General features: G+C 53.2%; 1 protein-coding gene across 3 annotated transcripts; it reads right to left on the reverse strand.

The window, feature by feature from the left end:
- Nucleotides 1-1,795: 1,795 nt before the first annotated feature.
- Nucleotides 1,796-13,825, reverse strand: ZBTB46 (zinc finger and BTB domain containing 46). 3 transcript variants are annotated; one of them, XM_053453454.1, is made up of 6 exons: nucleotides 13,760-13,825; nucleotides 10,131-10,236; nucleotides 7,807-8,752; nucleotides 4,414-4,686; nucleotides 3,838-4,013; nucleotides 1,796-2,535 (listed from the first exon to the last, which is right to left on the reverse strand). In XM_053453454.1, exons 3-6 carry the CDS (start codon nucleotides 8,714-8,716, stop codon nucleotides 2,167-2,169), a joined length of 1,728 nt encoding a protein of 575 aa, XP_053309429.1. In that variant the 5' UTR covers nucleotides 8,717-8,752; nucleotides 10,131-10,236; nucleotides 13,760-13,825; the 3' UTR covers nucleotides 1,796-2,166. The 3 variants fall into 3 exon arrangements, with proteins under 3 accessions (XP_053309429.1, XP_053309430.1, XP_053309428.1); XM_053453455.1 differs by having other exon boundaries at nucleotides 4,432-4,686; nucleotides 13,652-13,793; XM_053453453.1 differs by having other exon boundaries at nucleotides 13,652-13,793.
- Nucleotides 13,826-18,693: the final 4,868 nt, after the last annotated feature.

The raw sequence follows: 18,693 nt of genomic DNA on the forward strand, positions 1-18,693 counted from the left end.
AATGATCTCCATGAAATAAATTTTTCTTTTTGTAAATCTATTTTGTAGCGTCTTCTTTCCACAAAGTCTGAGGACCCTGGCCTGGACCGTCTCACGGAAGTCTTGGTGAGTTTGGGGTTCCAGGAGCCCGGCTCGGGGTATTAAGAATTCTGCGTTTTACTTTAAATATTTGCTGTAACCGGCTCTGGGTGCGTCTGTAAGTGTGGAAAACGTGCGCTAGAGTGCATGCAGACGGCAGTCTGCACAGGAATGGATCCTGAGACGGGCCGGAGGCCTGTGCTGCCCCCTACAGGTCACGCATTACCCCTAATCCAACATCCCGGTATCCATGTATAAAGACCTCACAGATACCCCCTCTGTGTCATTTGCGTGCTCAGTTACACCGGACACAGGCCGTGTTTCCTCTGGCTCCCCAGCGCTCACAGGGTTAACCTGGCGGCGGTATATCTGTATAACCCCCGAGGAAGCAGGCAACTCTCCCAATCTGTCAGCCACATCCAGCACAGCCTCCCATGCATGCGTGTGGCATTGGCATGTGTTGCATTGGCGTGAGCTCCCCCTGCTGGCTGAGTCACATCACAACCAGCAAACTTAGAAAACCTTTATTGGATAACCGAATTGCATTAGATTGCGAGCTTTTGGGGTTTATAAGCAAACCCTCCCGATGTAGTTTAGTATTTAGCGACTATAGTACCAAAACCTGTTCATTTGCCCACGGAGGCGAGACGGCAGCTGCTCATCCACCCCTGGGGGGCATTAATGAAATCCCTCCAGCCGGTTCCGGAACACGTTAGCAGCAGTTTGTCATTTATTGAAACTGAATTTCGATTTAATCCAAACTAAACGCGGTCGGACCGCCGGGCAGAGAACACGAGGCGCTTCCTGACGACAGAAACAGGAAGCCTGCGCTTGGCTCCTCCCCCGGCACCCTCCTCCCCCAATATTAAAAACATCTCCGTCACAAACACAAGTTTATAATGAGAAAGTCAATAGATAATAATAATATATTCCAGCAAAAAAATAAAATCCTCATTGCACCGCCGCCTCGCAACTTTTACTATCTGGAAATGTCTGGGGAGGAAAAAGTAAAATAAATAATATTTTTCTATAGGAAAGTGCAGACTCGGCAAATAAACCTCCGATAAAACATTATCCTCAAACCAATAAAAAAAAAAGCACGGAGTCCGTCGCGAGTCCGCAAAAACTGTAGATTTCAGAATGAAATAATATTTATATAAATATTTGTAGGGTTCTCCTTAAAAAGTGTGTGTGGAGGGGGGATTTAACCCTTTTCTTGCATGTCTGTTACCTCCTTGGGAGAGGGGGGGCAATCAAGCACTGCATAGCTACCTCTAGGACGGACACCATCAAACCAGGTCCCCTTTAGAGCTTTTAAAGGGTTAACTTCTCCAATAAATAGCTTATAATGTACCGCGCTCCACCGACCAGATGCAGAGGGAAATGGAATCATTATCCAATTAAGGGGGAAGTGAGTTTGTTCTCTTTGCTCTCGCATCTGGTGAAGCTCAAAAGGAGCGGGGCTGAGACAGACAGCTCTAAATCTAAGCACTCACGGCCGGCCAGCTACAGCTGTTTAGTTATTTCGGGCTTAACGGCGAGCTGGTCCGGGGCACCCTCTCCCTGCCGGTGGCCAGTCCGCGCTGCATCGTCACGGTAACAAGTCATTAACGCTCAGGCCTGGTAAAACGTTTGCTCTGTACATGTGATCCGCCGGCCGCGCAGGGAAAGTCTCCTGCTTGCGAACAGGTTGCGGCGCCATGAGGATCAGAGACTGGGCCCTGGCAGGGGTCTCACGATGATTGTGGTTCAGCAATCAGAAAATATTAGAAACCTCGGCTTCCTTAAATAAAATGTAAAAAGTACAGCAGCTGGGGGGGGTAAGAAGGTAGATCCCGGGGCAGGTGGGGCCCCCCCCCGCTGCCACGGCAGAAGCTTGTGTGCAGAGACCAGGTCTCGCTGGCTCCTGCAGCATACAAACCAACCCCTTTCTCTTCTTCCAAAGCAGGGAGGGCATTAAAAGTACTCGGGGGGGCCCGGCGGTGCCAAGCAGCTCGTGCGCAGCCGGTGCCAACACACAGGGCCCTCCGGTGGTACCGCGAGGGATCCTCCTGCCCTCAGCATGGTCAGTTTTACAATCGGCCCCCTCTAGGATATCCAAGTGAACTCCTTGAGCCGCCCCCCACTCACTTCGGGGGTGCAGTCCTCTATCTCATCGTCCTCCAAAATGACATCATCCTGCGAGGTCTCCGCTTCCTCCTTCCACTTGATGTCGTCATCCTCCTCCACCCCCATCTCCTCGTCCACCTTCAGCTCGTCCACGTCCTCCAGGTAGTGGCCCTCGCCTGCGTACATGGCATCAGGGGAGTGCACTCCGCCGCCGTGGCCCACGCCTCGCCCCGCACAGTCCACGCACACCCCGTGCCTCCTGGAGCCGTGTTTGATGCCCACGCTCGCGGCCGACATGAACACGCGGTTACACACTTTGCACACGTACTTCTTGTCTTTGCTGTGAACCTGGAAAGAGATGACAGGGGGGCAAACCTTCATTTACATGCAGCACCTTTGGCATCACGTTACACGTGTGTTGAGGTGGGGATTAAATGCAGGCGAAATCATTTTAAGCACTGCGTATGATGTCATGGATTGAGAGAGCTAGGGGTTAAATTACACTATTGCCCCCCCCACACTTGCACCTACATGCCATGCGGTTATTTGCACAGGTGTGCTGTGTACCCCCCCCCTCCCCGATCCGGTTACCAGGCTTTGCACCGTCACACGGGGGGGAGGGGGGGTTGGGGGGACAGATGGCCGTCCAATAACTTGACAGCAGAGGACACTCTCGGAAGGAACCGTCTCGGCTGCCATGGTAACCGTAATACCAGGCTCTTTAATCAGCGGGGTAAGTGGCACCAGGTCCCTGCCCCTCGGCTGGTAGCAAGCGGAGACAGGCGGGCTCCCCGCTCACATGATACACTGTGCCGCTGAGAGAATGGAGCTATCACCATGGCAACCAGAAGAACATTCCTGCTGACTGCCCCACACTTGGCAATAGAATGGCTCCTACACAGTACGGTAGGTGGAACGTATGCGGGAATTACCCCAGTGCCCCCATTAACTGCCCCAAACGCCCCCCACGAGATCGCAGCGCTGTGTGCACCATGGGGTCCGACTGGCAGTATACTCGGTGCTCCGCCGAGCCAGGCCACGGACATAATTAAAACAGCTCAGATTCCCGCCAGGAATTAAATACCTTCCGGGCGCACAAATCCAGGGGGCGGGGGTAATCTGATCGCAGACAGGGGGCATGTTGGTGCGGCTGCATCTGGGGCCCCGTCAACAACAAAAACTGCTCCCAGTAATGGCGGTAACCCTTTAGTGCCATAAGGCTGAGAGCTGACACCGATTAAACTTGCGGGGTTAAACCACCGGAATTGCCCTCGCACTAATTAACACTATTTAAATAGAAGATCTGGAGGAATGGCCCCCTGGGCCACGGATGGATGGGCCATACAAGAGGTGTCAAATGTGTGCTCTTGATTCTAGCGTGGAAAGCGGTCACCCCGGTAGATTGTAAGCTCTCAGGAACACCCTGTTTCTGGTTGCCCCCCCCAACACATTATCTGCGCAGCCCGCTGCTTCATTAATAAATCATATGAGACGAACACAACTCATTTTAAGAAAGATGGGGGGGGGCCTACGAAGCCTGGCACTTAAAGGGTTAAGCAGCATTAAAATGCAGACAGCGTGTGACCCAACTATGCGCATGTAACCCGTAACCCACAAGTCCCCGGCACAGAAAGGGTTAATGGCCCTTACCAGCGTGTGTCTCTTCATGTGCTCTCTCCTCGTGAACTTTTTGCCGCAGATCTCGCAGGGGTACGGCCTCTCGCCCGTGTGAGATCGCATGTGTCTCTTCAGGATGCACTGGTGCATGGCCGAGAAGCTGCAGTAGGGGCATTTAAACTTCTTCCGGATGACGGTGAACTCGTTAACTGGAGACAAGACAGCGAGATCAGCCGGGCCCCCCAGCACACGTCTCACACAAAATACAATAATTACCCCTCTGCCCTCCCCATCCCTCTGCCAACTGCCCCGCGTGATGCCATAGGAAGCCCCTGATATGAGAGGGCGGGGGCTTTCATAGTAAATAAGGGACACGGGGTCCAGACTGCAGGTAGTAACGACATTTATGTACAGACTAAATATTATGACATCATATTTATTACGGCTCATAAGATATTGGCTGTTTACCGCCCGTGAGGGCCACTTTGCAGGCAACTAAACAAATCCTTTATTTGGGGACATGGAGGGTCCCGGCTGCAAGGACCCCCCTTCCACTCATTGGGCCCTAAAAGCTTATGGAAGCGTTTGAGGAAGAAGAGAGGAACTTACGAGAGAGCGAGTGGGTACCTTTGGGCAGGTATTCAAACAGGAGGGAGCTCTCCTCGCCTAGCACGTCTGCCTTTAAGGACAACAAGCTGTTCTTGCTGAGGAGCGCGCTGCGCAGGTTCGTCACGCTGGTGATCTGCGGCCTGTCGTCTTTCTCCAGACTGATGTTGTAAGTGGCCTCCCCACCCTGCAGGGACTCCTCGCCCTGCGAGTACAACTCCACACGCTCCTCACGGCTGTCAGAACTGCCCGGCTCAATCACAGTGACATCATCACCTGGGGACAGAGATAGACTTCATTGAGACAGAGGTCCTCATAGACCGGTATACACAGTGCATTACCCTAATACCCCTGCCAGGGGCAGTATACCCACCCACACCCGACATCAAGTCGGCGCATCGTTCCACCCAAAGCTTCTCTTCTAAAACCCGCAGATCCTCCGACATACCCCCTGGGTGGGTATATCTGACCGGCCGTCAGGGAGCAGGGTAAATAAAATCTTAATGTCCAAGTGATGGGGCGAGTAGGAATTGGTTTATCTGCCCTCCCCGCAAAGTGGCTTTTATTACGCGCGGAATATGCCTAGATTTATTTTTAGAGGCGGACGGCGATACGGAAAATGTCTGAGCGTTAGCCGCGAGCGGACCGGAGGCTCCAGCGGGATCTGCAATGAATTATAGAAGGTTTCCAATAATAGCCCATCGCTTTTTTGAGCGGCTACTCTTTGGCACTGGAAGGGTTACGATCTAGGCCACGAACGCAGCTGTACAGGAAGGGTTAATGGTGTCGCAGAGGTCCCGTGACGGGAATTCTGGGCTCCTTACCAGCCTTACAATATAATTAGGGCAGCTATAATCACACGGGGGGGCGTTCTCTCCGAGGCCCCGTCTTATTACAGATTATATATAGAGAGAGAGGTAACCGAACCTCTGTGGTGCCTGAAAAGCAGCAAGACGGCTGGGGAACAAAGAGAGAGGCAGGAGGGCCGGGGGGCCGAGGCGTGACACCCGGCCTGGAATCAGTCAATTAGTGGATTAAAGAGCTTTATTGCCAAAGCCTGGGCGAGGGGTGGGGAGCGGCGCGCCTGCTCTCCGCTGGGGCCACTCGCTCGTTTAACATCATTTATTTTTCTTTTAATTTAGTTGGGAATAATTCTAGGGCAAAGTTCTAAATTTGGAATGGTCACCATAGAAACCAGTGGAATAATCCCATTTGTTGCTCCTAATTTAGCACTCTGCACCAGAATTGCCCCGGCTTTGCCTCGGTAAACGCAGAAATATCACCGAGGGGGGGGGGGGCGGGACGCTCCGCCTTTTGGGTTCATCTCTGTAAATAAAGAGAAATCACAGGGAATTTAATTAACGGGATTAAATTAGTGAATTCTGATCGCGGGTTATTACACCAGATGCCCGCGGAACTGAGCAGCCAGCTGGGTGCGCGGGGGTCTTCAGCGATATATTTATCTGTGTCTGTGAAACCCGTTGTGTTAAAGCCCCGGCCCCGGGAAGCTGTTCCTTTGCAGCGAGCACCCCCCCCCCAACCGGCTCCGAGACGGCACCCGCCAGATCAGATACCGGGAAACCGTCAGACTTTATACAGCAGCCTCTGTGCCCAGCGCTGCGGGTAACCTGCGTCGGCTGCAGAGGGTTCTGGGTAATGTTTGTTTGATTCGGCGTGGAGGGGGCTGCAGCTTTGCAGCTGGAGGAGCGAGGGGACTCCACGGAGACTGGAGATGGGGGAGTCTGAGAAACTTTGAGGGAGGAGAGGTCTCACTGGGGTCAGGAATTTCGGGGAGGACTGAGGATGGCAATTTATCTTGGTGGGGTCAGTGAAGCTCTGTGACCTGCCCCCTGGAGGGGTGTGAAGAGATCATCTTCCACATTAACCCCCAACCTGCCTCAGGGGCTCTTAGTACACAATTACTGGAGCAGAGGCACTAAATCCCAGGATTCCCAGTAAGAATGCGGGGACTGCGCTCAGTACCAGTATATAATGCCATGGGCTGCGGGGGGGTGTTGGGTTAGACTAAGGGGGTAATATCTGCCAGACCCTCCCTGCTGTAACTGGGAGAGACACCTGATGCCTCGGGGAGGAGCAGCCAGGGCATCAGGGAGCCTCCACATCCCATATTACAGGCAGCTCCATGGCAACGGCCCTCGGAGAGAAAGGGCCAGGGGAGACACTGACAAAGCTGCGGAAGTTAACTCATTATGAGCTGAGTGTGCGCAAATACACAAAGGGTTAAAGCTGCGGACAGTCACCGGTCTCCTCTGTCCCCTCAGCTGACTATAAACTAGCAGAAAGGGTTAACACTCCTCGCATGTACAGTAAGGCACTCAGAGAGGCGATGGGGAGTAGTGGATACAGGTAGCCTGCAGTCATGCCGTTTGTATGAGACCGGGGGCACCGGCACTCAGTACCCATACGTTACAATAAGGTTCATGTCGAAGATGAGAAACAAGACCACCTGCTCCTCACCCACCCCCCCCCCCGCAGAGAGCACGGGAGGGCAAAATGACACATAATAACTAATCATTTTAAACTGTTTGTCATTGCAAGTGTTTTTGCCTACAAAGCTTGCGATCTAACTCACGGTTATTGCAAGTGGTTAGGGCTTCTCTCCCAGGCGTGAATGTGATCCCAGGGGGGTAAGGGTTAAAAAGCAGTGAATTTACCACAACGGGAGGGGGAGCAGAGGGAGAGTCTGGGGGGAAAGGAATGCGGGGTGGGGATAAAAACCACTCAGCCTTAAACCTAAACCTTCAGCACATCGCACCGTGCGTACACAGCCTGCAGCTCATCGCTCTACAGCTCCCGGGAGGTTCGCTGCCCCATGGGCTGCTCTGCTGGCTAAAGGGTTCTTCTTGGGGCTCTTTTTGTACCCACAATAACATTAATATAACGAGGCTGGCGGGAGTCACTGACTGGGGGGGGGGGGTGTTTGCGGTTGCCAGGAGCGGGCGGTGGGAGATCTAGGGGTTGTCGGAGAATAATAAACTGGCGGGGAGCGTTCGGACACCTGACCCGTAAGCTCCGGCACACCCAGTAAACCCTGCGCGGCCTGGATAATCCCGTGGGTTTAATGCATTAACCTAACGAGATCCCAGGGAAGGTCTTCACTAACTAGCTGCTAATAACCGGACAACCCAGCACAGGATTCACGTCTCCATGGAAACTGACAGGTCGCAGACCCGCAAGAGGAGCGCAGAGACAGACGCCAAACCCGGCTCTCCCCGGCTCGGCCACACCCAGCTTTTACGCAAACTCCAGCCGATTGGCTACCAAAGGCTTACGGGACTTTACATGTTTTTCTATGTCGGCCTAATAAAAAGCATCACCTCGGACTAAAGACCCCGTTTAAGCAAAGATACCCCGCGCCACGGGCGGCACACTTACTGGAGTTGTCCTGGGCGCCATACTGCCACTGCGTGCTGCTTATGTAGGAGGGTTCCGGGGAGCCGCTCCTGCAGTTGTCCACCATCTGTTGGGTGATGTGCCGGACGGTCTCCTTATTCTTCCTGTTCTTCCTTCTCCCCGAATGCGGCCAGCCCTCCCCCGTTTCCGTATACGACGCGTTGGCCTCCCCCTTGGCGGCTCCCGTGTAATGCGATGGGGAGATCTGCTCCTCCTTGATGCGCATCGCCCCGTAGCACACGTCTCCGGCCCACACGGAGGACACCTCGTCTTGGCTGTCTCCCTTCTGCTCGCCGTCCTCCTTCCCATAACTGCTGCCCCCCTCGTGACAGCTGGCGATGGCTGAGTCTCCCGACGAGTTGGCCGGACTCGTTCTCCGCGCCAGCCACGGGGAGATGCTGCGTCCCGCTACCACGGCGGATAGGATGGCCTCGGCGCTGCTGGACGGGGCGCCCATGTCGTAGTCCGCCAGCTCGTCGGACGTCTCGGACTTGATGCTGATGTCCAGCGCGGCTTTGATGAAGCTGTGGCAGGCCTGGACGATGTCCGTCATCTGCAGGTAGCTGGCGGCTGACATCACCTCGATGACGTTCTTGCTGGTCAGCGCCAGGTGAGCCGAGTACATAAAGTCTATGATGGCCTTGAAGCCCTGAGCCGTGACAATGTCCAGTTGGGTGACCGTCGTCTGCTCCGACGTCTTCTGCACCTGGCAGTAAAGAGTCTTGAAGTAGCGGCTGCTTCCCAGGAGGACATTTTTGTGCGCCTTAAATACCTTTCCCTCTACCACGATGCAGACGTCGCAGAGGATCCCGTGCTGCCGCTGCTCGTTCAGTTGCTGCAGCAGGTGCCGGTAGTGGGACGGAATTTCCATGTCCTCCTTCCGGTTATTCATTTGTGAAAGTCTTTGGTTTGTCTTCGTCTCGGATCGCTGCGGAGAGAGCAGACTAGGGTGAATACAACGAGCACTCGGACTGTCAGCTCCTAATACACAACCAGGATGGGCTCCATCCAACCAGACTAGAGTGTGAGCTCCTGGGACCTGCAAGCTTCTGCTTAGACGAGGCTTAAAGTCCTTCAGTGGATTAACCCGTTACCTGCTTCCCGTGTCTTGCTCACAAAACCCTTGAAAAAGTTTTTCTCTAAAAACAATCTCTTGGCCTAAAGTTGAGGGTCCCCCCCCAATACTAAATGGATCAGGGCCGGGAATCCACAGGATCACTCGGATCACCTGCAGCCCCCCTGTCTGTCGTGGGAGGGGAACAATACCTTCCTCAACCATCCAAACATACTTAGGAGTCTGAATCCAACCACAGAGCCGCATTCCAGAGAGAACATCAAAGGGGGCAAAGCAGCCACCCTGCCCCTCCTCCGCCCCCCACCCTACCGGTGCCGAAGCCACCCCCAGGATAGGAACAGAGGTGGGGGGGGCAAAAAGAGGGATCTATAGAAAAACAGTAAGGAGAGATCAGGGGCAGGAAAAGGGGGCAAAAAATACAAAAGTTTGTTATCCTCTAATAGGCATGGATTTACATCCCACGGAGATTTAGGGCCACGGGGGTCCAAAAAGGCAATTAACCTTATGAGCGAGACCCCCAATCACAGGTAACGGGCCCAACATCTAGCAAGCAAAACGGAGGGGGTAATAAGACAGGGTGTATCCAGCCGGCCACCCCGCAGACACCTGTTACCCCATCGTGGGGGGGTCGGTGCAGGGGATCTCGCTCTTCGCCTTCCCAATTTATTTCCACATCCCCTTAAAGAGCAAACAGGTAAGCGTGACACCTATACCTACCCCACAGGACACATGCGAGTTACACGCCGGGGAGATCCCATATAACAGTAATAAAAAAAAAAAAAAATAGATATTGTAAAATAACCTAAATTTCACATGTTTTGCTCTCAGAGGCATTTCTACAGCTATGGAGCGTGTCCTGCGCCCCCCGAAGTGGCCGGAAAGGGTTGAGATCGGGAGCTGTACGTGAGACAGGGGGGGTTTCATAGCGTCCGACGCCACGAGCACGCAGGACGCCACGAGCACGCAATACACCACGAGCACACAATACACCACGAGCACACAATACACCACGAGCACGCAATACACCACGAGCACGCAATACACCACGAGCACGCAGGACGTGAGCCCCTGCGGCAAACACAGAGCCAAGCTCACAGACAGCAGAGCATCGCGCCAGGACCACAGGCCAAACCCCTAACCCTGCGTTCTACAAGAGACACACCCATTACATTGTCAGCTCTTGAGACGCCAGGTTCACGGTTGGCCACATTTCTAATCCGAGAGTCCTTACCCAGCGAAAGTCCTCGGTACCCTTCAGTAGCGGAGGCCGTGATGAAGCGTCAGACGCGAGGCTGTCATGGTGTCATTCTCCGGAGTGAGAGAAGTCTTGATAAGCCCTGGAACAGATTACAAGGAGAGTCATGTGACACGATCCCTGCCACGGTGCAGCGGGGGGTGGACGCCAGGATCCCCGTTACCGCAAATACCACCACAGCGGGGCGACAGCGTTTATTACCTCCCTCTTGTGTTCAAAATAAAATATTTCCCAGCATGCACCTGACACACTTTTTCTGATTGGCTAAACACCGACAACTGGTTCAGGACTCGGCAGAGAGCAGGCCCGTTGGATGTGGCATTATGAAATGTTGGTAACGATATCTCATCATTTGTAATAAAGCCCCCAAACCGCACCCCTTCCCCGGGCAGATACCAGTAGCCAGTCTCACTGGGAGAGACTCCCGGCAGGGGACAGTTTGCGTGCAGCCCGGTGGTGCCACATTATACAGATTCCGGGGTCGTTATATACCCGTGTGACCCGTCTAATTAGTTAATTTGATTGAAGCAAACGAACAATAAGGCCAAGTCTCCTGCCCAAATCCACCCGGATAGGACTTCCATGATTTATTCCACCCCATTAATGGCAGAGTCTCTCTCCGAGAGGAGGAGCGGGAAGGCGGCAAACTCAGGACACGCAGGGGGGGTTAATGATGCGGACTTTGCCATGACAGACTGCAAGGGGCAACAGAGTCTGCTTCATACCCCTGGGCATTTCACTAGGAACTAAAACACGGGGGGCATGCCGGTGAGGGCTAATAAAACAGGCACACGAGCCAGGCAGGTGGGTTTAGGAAGCAGACTTTATTTTAAAGCCACATTAAAAAAAAAAGGACCCCTTAAGAGAATTTTAGGAGCGGAGGCCCTCCGGCCCCGGAAACGGGAGCATAAGAAACTCTGTGCGATACAATGATTATAAGGCACCAACAAAAGCCGCAGTGATGTATAACAGGCAGGCAGTCTTTTCCCCCAACACACCGATACTCTGTAACGTGCTGCAGGGTGGGGAGAGGATGCCACGGCTGGGAGGCAAGGGACTGTCCCAACTTCCTCTTGGGTGGAAGGGGCTGCTTAGGTGCATGCGCCCCCCCCCCGGGGGACATAATCCCGCACTGGGGCTTCCTGCCCGGCAGCGGCGCATACGTCGGGGCTAGTAATACATTAACCACATCTCCCGCTGTATAGACAGCGAAACGCGGGGGGCACAGGAGCCGTGACAGCCCCCACCCAACGCAGGGGGCATCTATTCTAAATATACCCTCTTCTGAAAGCGATATATTTACTCTTTGGAATTCGCTGCATTACCAACGCCACCCACAAAGCCCCCCCCAAACCCCAGATTCAGAGCATTTCTGGGTATTTTGGGGGGAATTCAGCGTTTCGTCTCCAACGGAAATCTGCAAACGGTAGAAAACTGATGTGTTAATATCACGAAGCGCGTCACCGAGCCAAAGTCATTCAGAGATGTTGGAAAGTCTGCCGGGAAATCCAAGATGGCGGTGGTTTCCTGAGGACCCCTTTTAGGTCATGTGACCATTACACGCATTTGTAACCGTAGCCATCAGAAGAAAAACTTTGCTTAATGTGTCCGAATAGAAATTCAGTCCCAAGCAGGTTATATGCCCCCCACATACACCCCCCCCAACGCGGGGGCTGGTGATTTCCACAATCCGCAAATCTATACATCAGTCCGGGGACCACACGCCAGAGGGCCCGCCACCGGTAACTGGAGCACAACACTAAATATTATTCTTCAGTGAAAAAATACCGCGATTGGCAGGGTCCAGGGTACAGAATACCCCCGGGGGCAATCACTACTTCCAGGGGGGAAAACCATGGACCGTATTTATCACCGCGGCGGAACGATAGCCTTTCTGGTGCGATATATTATACGGAGAGCGTAGAGAAACCAGTTTCACTGGTTGCTATGGCGACTGCTCCAAATTTAGTACTTTGACCCAGAAGTGCCCCAGTTCTGCGTTGATGATAAAGACACCATAACACCCCCCCCCCGTGTCTGCATCAGACAGACGCGAGACCCGCAGGGATCCAAATCACTTCCAAGCGGCCTCCCCCTCTCCCGGTACAACCGACCCAGCGGCCCCCCACTAGTGGCTGACACTGGGTATCACCCCCCACACACACACACGGGGTATGATGGGGCTTTGTCTCCTAAATGGTTTAATCCGGTATCTTAATTCTCAACGTGTCATTGATTTAGGTTTTAATCCAGCGAAGAAACTGGAAGAAAGTAACAGAAATGTGCAAACTGTATAGAAAGCGACGGCGTGCGCATGCGCAGCACACCTGCTGGAGAGACGCTCACCAAGTGCACCTGACGCATCACCCCAACAACCCCTCTGTGAGCACAGGGCACAAGTATATAGTGGGTCCGAGTACCACCTGCCCTCGGGGCAATTGTCTTTATGGAGTTACCCTCTGACTGTTCCCAGGGTGACTGTTTATCCGGCAAAGTCCCGGCCTGAAATATCCCTTTTTGGAGGTTACGGGGAGGAGGGGGAGGGGAGGAAGGGGAGATAGGTTTGGGGGAAAAGAAGGGGGGGAGGCAGATGGAAAAATTAATGAATGGGTAGAGAACAAGGACAACAGGAAGACGGGGGAGGTGAACGCGGTGGGGCAAAGACAAGCAAGGAAGGTGATATGGCAGGAACAGGGAGGAGGTCCACCCCGGGCATTCTGCCCCTCCTCAGCGCCAAGTGCCCCTCCTAACCTGCTTACCCCAAAAAGGGAAGGAAAAACACGGTAATAGCACGCTTAATACCCACAACCCCTCCCCGAAATAAACCCACCCTATGCCAAATCTAGAGATCCCACGATCCACAGCAGAGCCCCCTAAGCAGAACCATTAATACACTGAGACACCCCCAAACCGATACACAGACCCCCTAAAACAGAGACCCCCAAACCCAGATACACAAACACCCCCAAAACAGAGAAAGACCCCAAACCCAGATACAAACACCTCCAAAACAGAGAACCCCCCAAACCCAGATACACAGACCCCCAAAAACAGAGCGGGATCCCAAGAGAGTAAACCCTAAAACAGAGCAGATACTCAACTGAAACCCCCGAGGCAGAGAACCCCAAACCCGGAAACACAGGCACCCCAAAACAAATCAGGATTCCCGAATCTAGATACACACAGACCCCCCAAAATAGACCAGAGAAGCCACAATTACCCCCAGGGCGGATACAGGAGCTCGGAGGAGCCACAACTACTCCAAACAGCAGATTTGGTACCCCAGAGGGGCCACAATTAACCCTTACATCAGATACAGTTACCGAGAGGGACCATAAATACCCCACAGAACATATACAGGAGCAAAGAGGGGCCACAGGTACCCCGCGGACCAAAAACAAGAGCCCAGAGGGGCCACAATTATTCAAAGAACAGAGGAGTCCAGAGGGGCCACAATTACCTCAAAGAACAGAGGAGCCCAGAGGGGCCACAATTACCTTAAAGAAGAGAGGAGCTCGGAAGGGCCCAGAGAGGCCACATATAACCTGCCTGTCAGCTTCATTAGACCCCAGCTGAGCCGGGAGGGTTTGCTGCGCAGCCTGTACCTGTCGCCCTGCCGTCCCCGGTTTCCAGTCACTGTCGCTTGGTGTCTGTCCGTGATGCGCGCTCGCGACACTGTCAGACGGCGCGGGGGGCGGAGCCAGGGCGGGACCTTGGAGGAGCCGCCGATGGGCGGGGCGTCTGGAGACTCAGACAGGTCCAAAACCCAGCCCTCTGCACGCTGTAATTGGTTGAGTGGAATACCGCAGCCACGTTCCCCTCCCGCAGTAGGCGTGGTACCCATGTGGTAGGCGGGGCAGACCAGGGAGGGCGTGAATGACTGGCAACCACGCCCATACTCTTGGGATTTATTGGTTACAATTACCTTTACTGAGACGCCCATACACAACATGGCCCCGCCCACGTGTCAAAACTATAGAGGGCGGAGATTATCTGTGATGAGAGGTAATCAGCGTCACGTGGGCAGTTCAGGGGGTCATGTGACTATGGAGATGCCATTCAGGGTCAGTGTCATGTACCCCTGTTGGGCACTGGCGGCTGGAGCTACCCTTCCACCTGCCCCCAGGGGCTATTGCCCCGTCTATATTTATATAATGGGGTACACTGAGAGGGCAGTAATAGTTGGGGGAATACCCCCTTTATATAATATTTGTATAATTAGCCTTGGTTTTTTAGGCATGGGCCCCTGTAATCTCACTGCTTGGGGACACCAAGTACCCCGGGCCACCCTGTCTATTGCCATCCTCTGTTACTGTCACAAATGGACCAACCCCCTGTTGTACTGCGCTCTGGTCTACGTTGGCACCACATGCGTTCATTCTGGTGAAAACACCCCCCCCCATGAAGCCAAACAGCGGATCTCATGTTGGGTTAAATCTTTTCGGAATCTGTTTCCGTTGGGGTTTCTGTAGGGATAGAAGTGCTGTTTATGGCGTGTTGTATCAATAAAGTTATATTTATTATTATTAATATTTATGTTTTTTTATGATTTGCGGCGTTGGAACCATTCCCAACATGTCCATCAAACGCCCCAAACGTTGTGTCCCCCCCAGGCTTTTCCTGGGTTGCAGGTGAGGATGACGCCCGGAGCAGTCGAACCCCATAAAGAGCAGTGCTGTGCAAAAGTGGGAAAAGTGATGCAGTAACCATAGCAACCAATAGGCTATTCTTGCTGATGGTTGCAGCGTTTTCTGTGCGAGGCTCTGAGAATGAGGTTTATTTCACGCAGCCTCCCCCATGCTATGCAAGAGTTTTAATTAGCACTGTCACCGGGCCGGCGGGAGTATGGGACGGGTAATAAGATTGGGGAGGAAAAAATAAGGAGGTTAATTATAAAGGGTCGGTGGGGGGGGTAAGAATAATACGGGGAGGCTAGAAAGGAAAAAAAAAATTAATTGTGACGGCAGGAAATAAAAATAACACAAGGGTCACATATGAAAACGGGGCCAAAAATTCAGAGAAAAGGGGAATTTGACTAAATATTGCATATTGGGCTGCGGAACAGGGCAGACTAAGGCATACGTGGGGGTAAATAATGTAATAAAAGTACTCCGAGAGTACAGGGTCCAAACTTGGGGCAGGTGCTTTTTTTGAAGTGCCAGACAGGTAACCAAATATATATATATATATATATATATATATATATATATGCTACAAGGGTTAACTAAAGGGTTAAAAGAGGAAGTACTTGTCATGTACACTCACTCTGGTGAGTGAACGCTTGGATATATCTTACCTTACACATCCCAACGAAGCCTCTAATCAATAAATGATAGCAGCCATTCCTGTGCCCCATGAGCCATACGGGGTAAATGTGGCCCCGCATGCCCTGATCCCCCCCCCCGGTGTTATTATATTGTTCTCTCACTATATTGCTCGTAAAACCTGTTTAATTATTTTTTTTGCCCCTATGTATCCCCCAGCAGGTGCCTGTGACTCGAAGGGTTAAGCAGGCTCTGCCCAGTGGGTGGTTGGGGATAACGGACTGGGATAAAGGTTACAGGGTGGGAGCTTGTGGGGGGTGGGGGGCTGAGAGAGCGTCTCAGGGATCTCGGTGGATTCCTGGGGCCGTGGGAGGGACGCGTCAGGGCTATAATTTTCCAGAGCGCAGGGAGTGGGGAGACAGGGAGGGGGGTAATTACCAGCCGGCTGCGGTCTATACCTTTACCCTGTAATATTCTGGGCAGGTATCGAGTGTGAGCGTCTGCATGCGCGTTTCTTTATATAAAATAATTTATGAAACTGCCCCAGCCTACCCCAAGCAGAAAGAGATCAAACGAATGGAGGGTTCAGGGTCTGCGAGGGGTAACAGAGAAACGCAGCGTGAACATGTGAAACGCATCGGGGTCCCGGGTTTAATGTGTCTGTATCTCGCATGTAATTTAGTGTTTCTGAATAACATGCAGACAGTCCTCGGGATGTGAGATAAAGCTAATGACGCGCATGTCTGCCAGGGCAGATATAACCCCCCCCCCGTTACCTGCCCTGCACCCAATGCACCTAATACCCGGCTGTAACTGTAGATGCCTGCGTGGGGGAGGGGTGCTGGGGCTGTAGGTCACCCCCCACCTTATATTAGACTTAACCGGACAAGTCTCCGGCGTCCCTTCCTCCATCGCCGGCTGCACAGGTTGCTCCTCCGGCACCGGACTGGCCAATGCAGGAAGGCACTGGGCTCAGAAAGGGTTAACGAGTCCTTTTTTTGGGGGGGGGGTCAAAGGATGTGGGGGGCAAATATTCCACATACAGGGAGTACGGAGCCCACCCAGGCTAACGGCCAATCAGGCTTTGAGCAAAGTGTGCGTTGGGTAAATGTGAGCGTTGCAGGGTCCCTCCAGCCATCTGCTCTCTCATTTTGCATCCGCCGTCATTATACTTTTTGGCAATCGCAGGAAAATTCTGTCGTTTGTCCGTTTCCTATCAGCCCAGCTCAATGCTGGCCCCCCTCCTAATAACCCGCTGGGGGTCCCTTCCTCCCCCCCATCCCTGCCCACCACACAGAGATCTGTCAGCTTCCTCTAGGAGATAAGGGGGGCTTCCTCCTGTGCCAGAGTGAACCGGATGGGACCATCCCTATTCCCCGAATTCCTACGTCCCGGGGTAGAAAAATGGAAACCAGAGGGGAACTCTGACTCACACCCCACCCGGCGGCGCTCACACGGGACCCTGAGACCGCTTTATAATCACACCAGCACACGCTTAAAACACGCATGAAATTAGCCCACATGAAACCCAACCGACTGGGGCCGCTGTCTGCGAAACCCAACCATCCCGAAGTGCCATCATATTCTGCAGCGCTGTACTAAACCAGACACAACGAGTACAACATCATGTCCTTGGGACAGAAGGTTAGGAGGCGCCCTGGTCAAAGTAGCTTACAATCTACATAATGAGCTTTATAACATGCGCCCTGGGCCGGCTTAGAGCTCAGCCTTAATCAAATCAAATAAAACTTTTTAAATGCCGAAATGTGACACCCCCAGTCCGTACCCCGCCATTCAACATGTGAGGAGGTATGCCCAGCACCCAATCCATGCCATCCGCGAGACAGTAAAGGTACCTCAGACGCCCTGCCAGCCCCCCTTATATCTACCGGGCACATTGCCGTCTTATAGGGATCCGTTACCCCTCCTGCCTAAAATGAATATGTCTCCCCTACCCACAAACCTGCCCCTCCTGCCGCTACCTACCTGCGCCTTATATACTAGCCTTTATGTTTTGTATGAAGTGTAAGCTCTTTGGGTCAGAAGCCTATTTCTGTAGTCACATTCTGAGATACCACTATTATATAGCAGTATCCACCCCTCCAGCATTCAAGGGGTTAATCACCAAGGGACCAGGGGGTGATAGGATGAGGGCAGATTAGGAACATGGTCCATATGGCAGATGGCTCTGGAGAGATAGGGGGTGTGGAGTGGAGAAGAAGCCCACCTTCTGTAAGGAAAGAGAGCAGGAGGGGGCATTTCTACTCTCAGCAGATGGAGGGGGCATCAGATCCTCCTTAACTCTTTAACCCCCCTACGGGGGCTGTAGTGTAACGCCGTATTTTCTAATCATTGATGTCATCGATCCTATCATGTGGCCGACGGGTTACCCGGGTTTCATGTGGTCGCCCCGTTAACGGCTCTTATTTGGCGTACGGGAAGCGGTGGGTTTATTGCGATGAATTCCGAGAGGGGGAATTTGGTGCAGAAATGACCTTCCATCCACCCCCACACCTCATTGTCAGACATGTGACTCCGGGAAGGTCCCTTCCGAGGGGGATGAAGAGGCAGCATTTGTATAGGGGCTGACGGCGCCTACATGGGTCTATAGGTGCTGTCTGTCTGACAGGTGTAAGGACATGAAATGCCCTTTTTATGATACCGGGGTAACATGGCCGGTGCGTGAATGTAAACCATTACGAGTGATGGACAGGTCCCAGTACATATATATATACAGTATATATACAGTATATATACGATGTGACTCTTCGCCCCTCCTATTTCAGGAAGCCACCATACCATTCCTTTGTCCCTCCTCTAACCCCCTTCCTTCTGCCCCCTCCCGTCTAAACCCCCTTCTTTCTGCCCCCTCCCGTCTAAACCCCATCTTGCGCAGATGCAGGGCGGCAGTGGGCTTGTGGCAAGCCGCTGAAGGGTTAATAGCACATCTCCCATCCTACCTTCCCCCAGCCTCTTCCCCTCTCTGACCTTTCCACTAATATCTTTCCTCTCCACCCCCTTCTTATCTCTCCCTGGGGCTGTTTCCCCCTTCCTCCCTCCACTCCCTCCCATCCACACACCAGTTTCTATTCCTGGTTGGTGCGCGGCGGCGCTGACCCCCTTCCCTGCTCTGCCCAACACGCCGCTTCCTCAAGGAGGGGGACAGGGGGCTGCATTCTGCGTACCAGTCTGTGTGTGTGGGGGGGGGGTAGTTGGCATCACAGAGGGGGCTGTAAAGGCGTAAGGTGCAGAGACGGCGGCCGTATCCCCCCCCC

The sequence above is a fragment of the Spea bombifrons genome, chromosome 13 (genome assembly GCF_027358695.1).
Source record: "Spea bombifrons isolate aSpeBom1 chromosome 13, aSpeBom1.2.pri, whole genome shotgun sequence".
NCBI lineage: Eukaryota > Metazoa > Chordata > Amphibia > Anura > Pelobatidae > Spea > Spea bombifrons.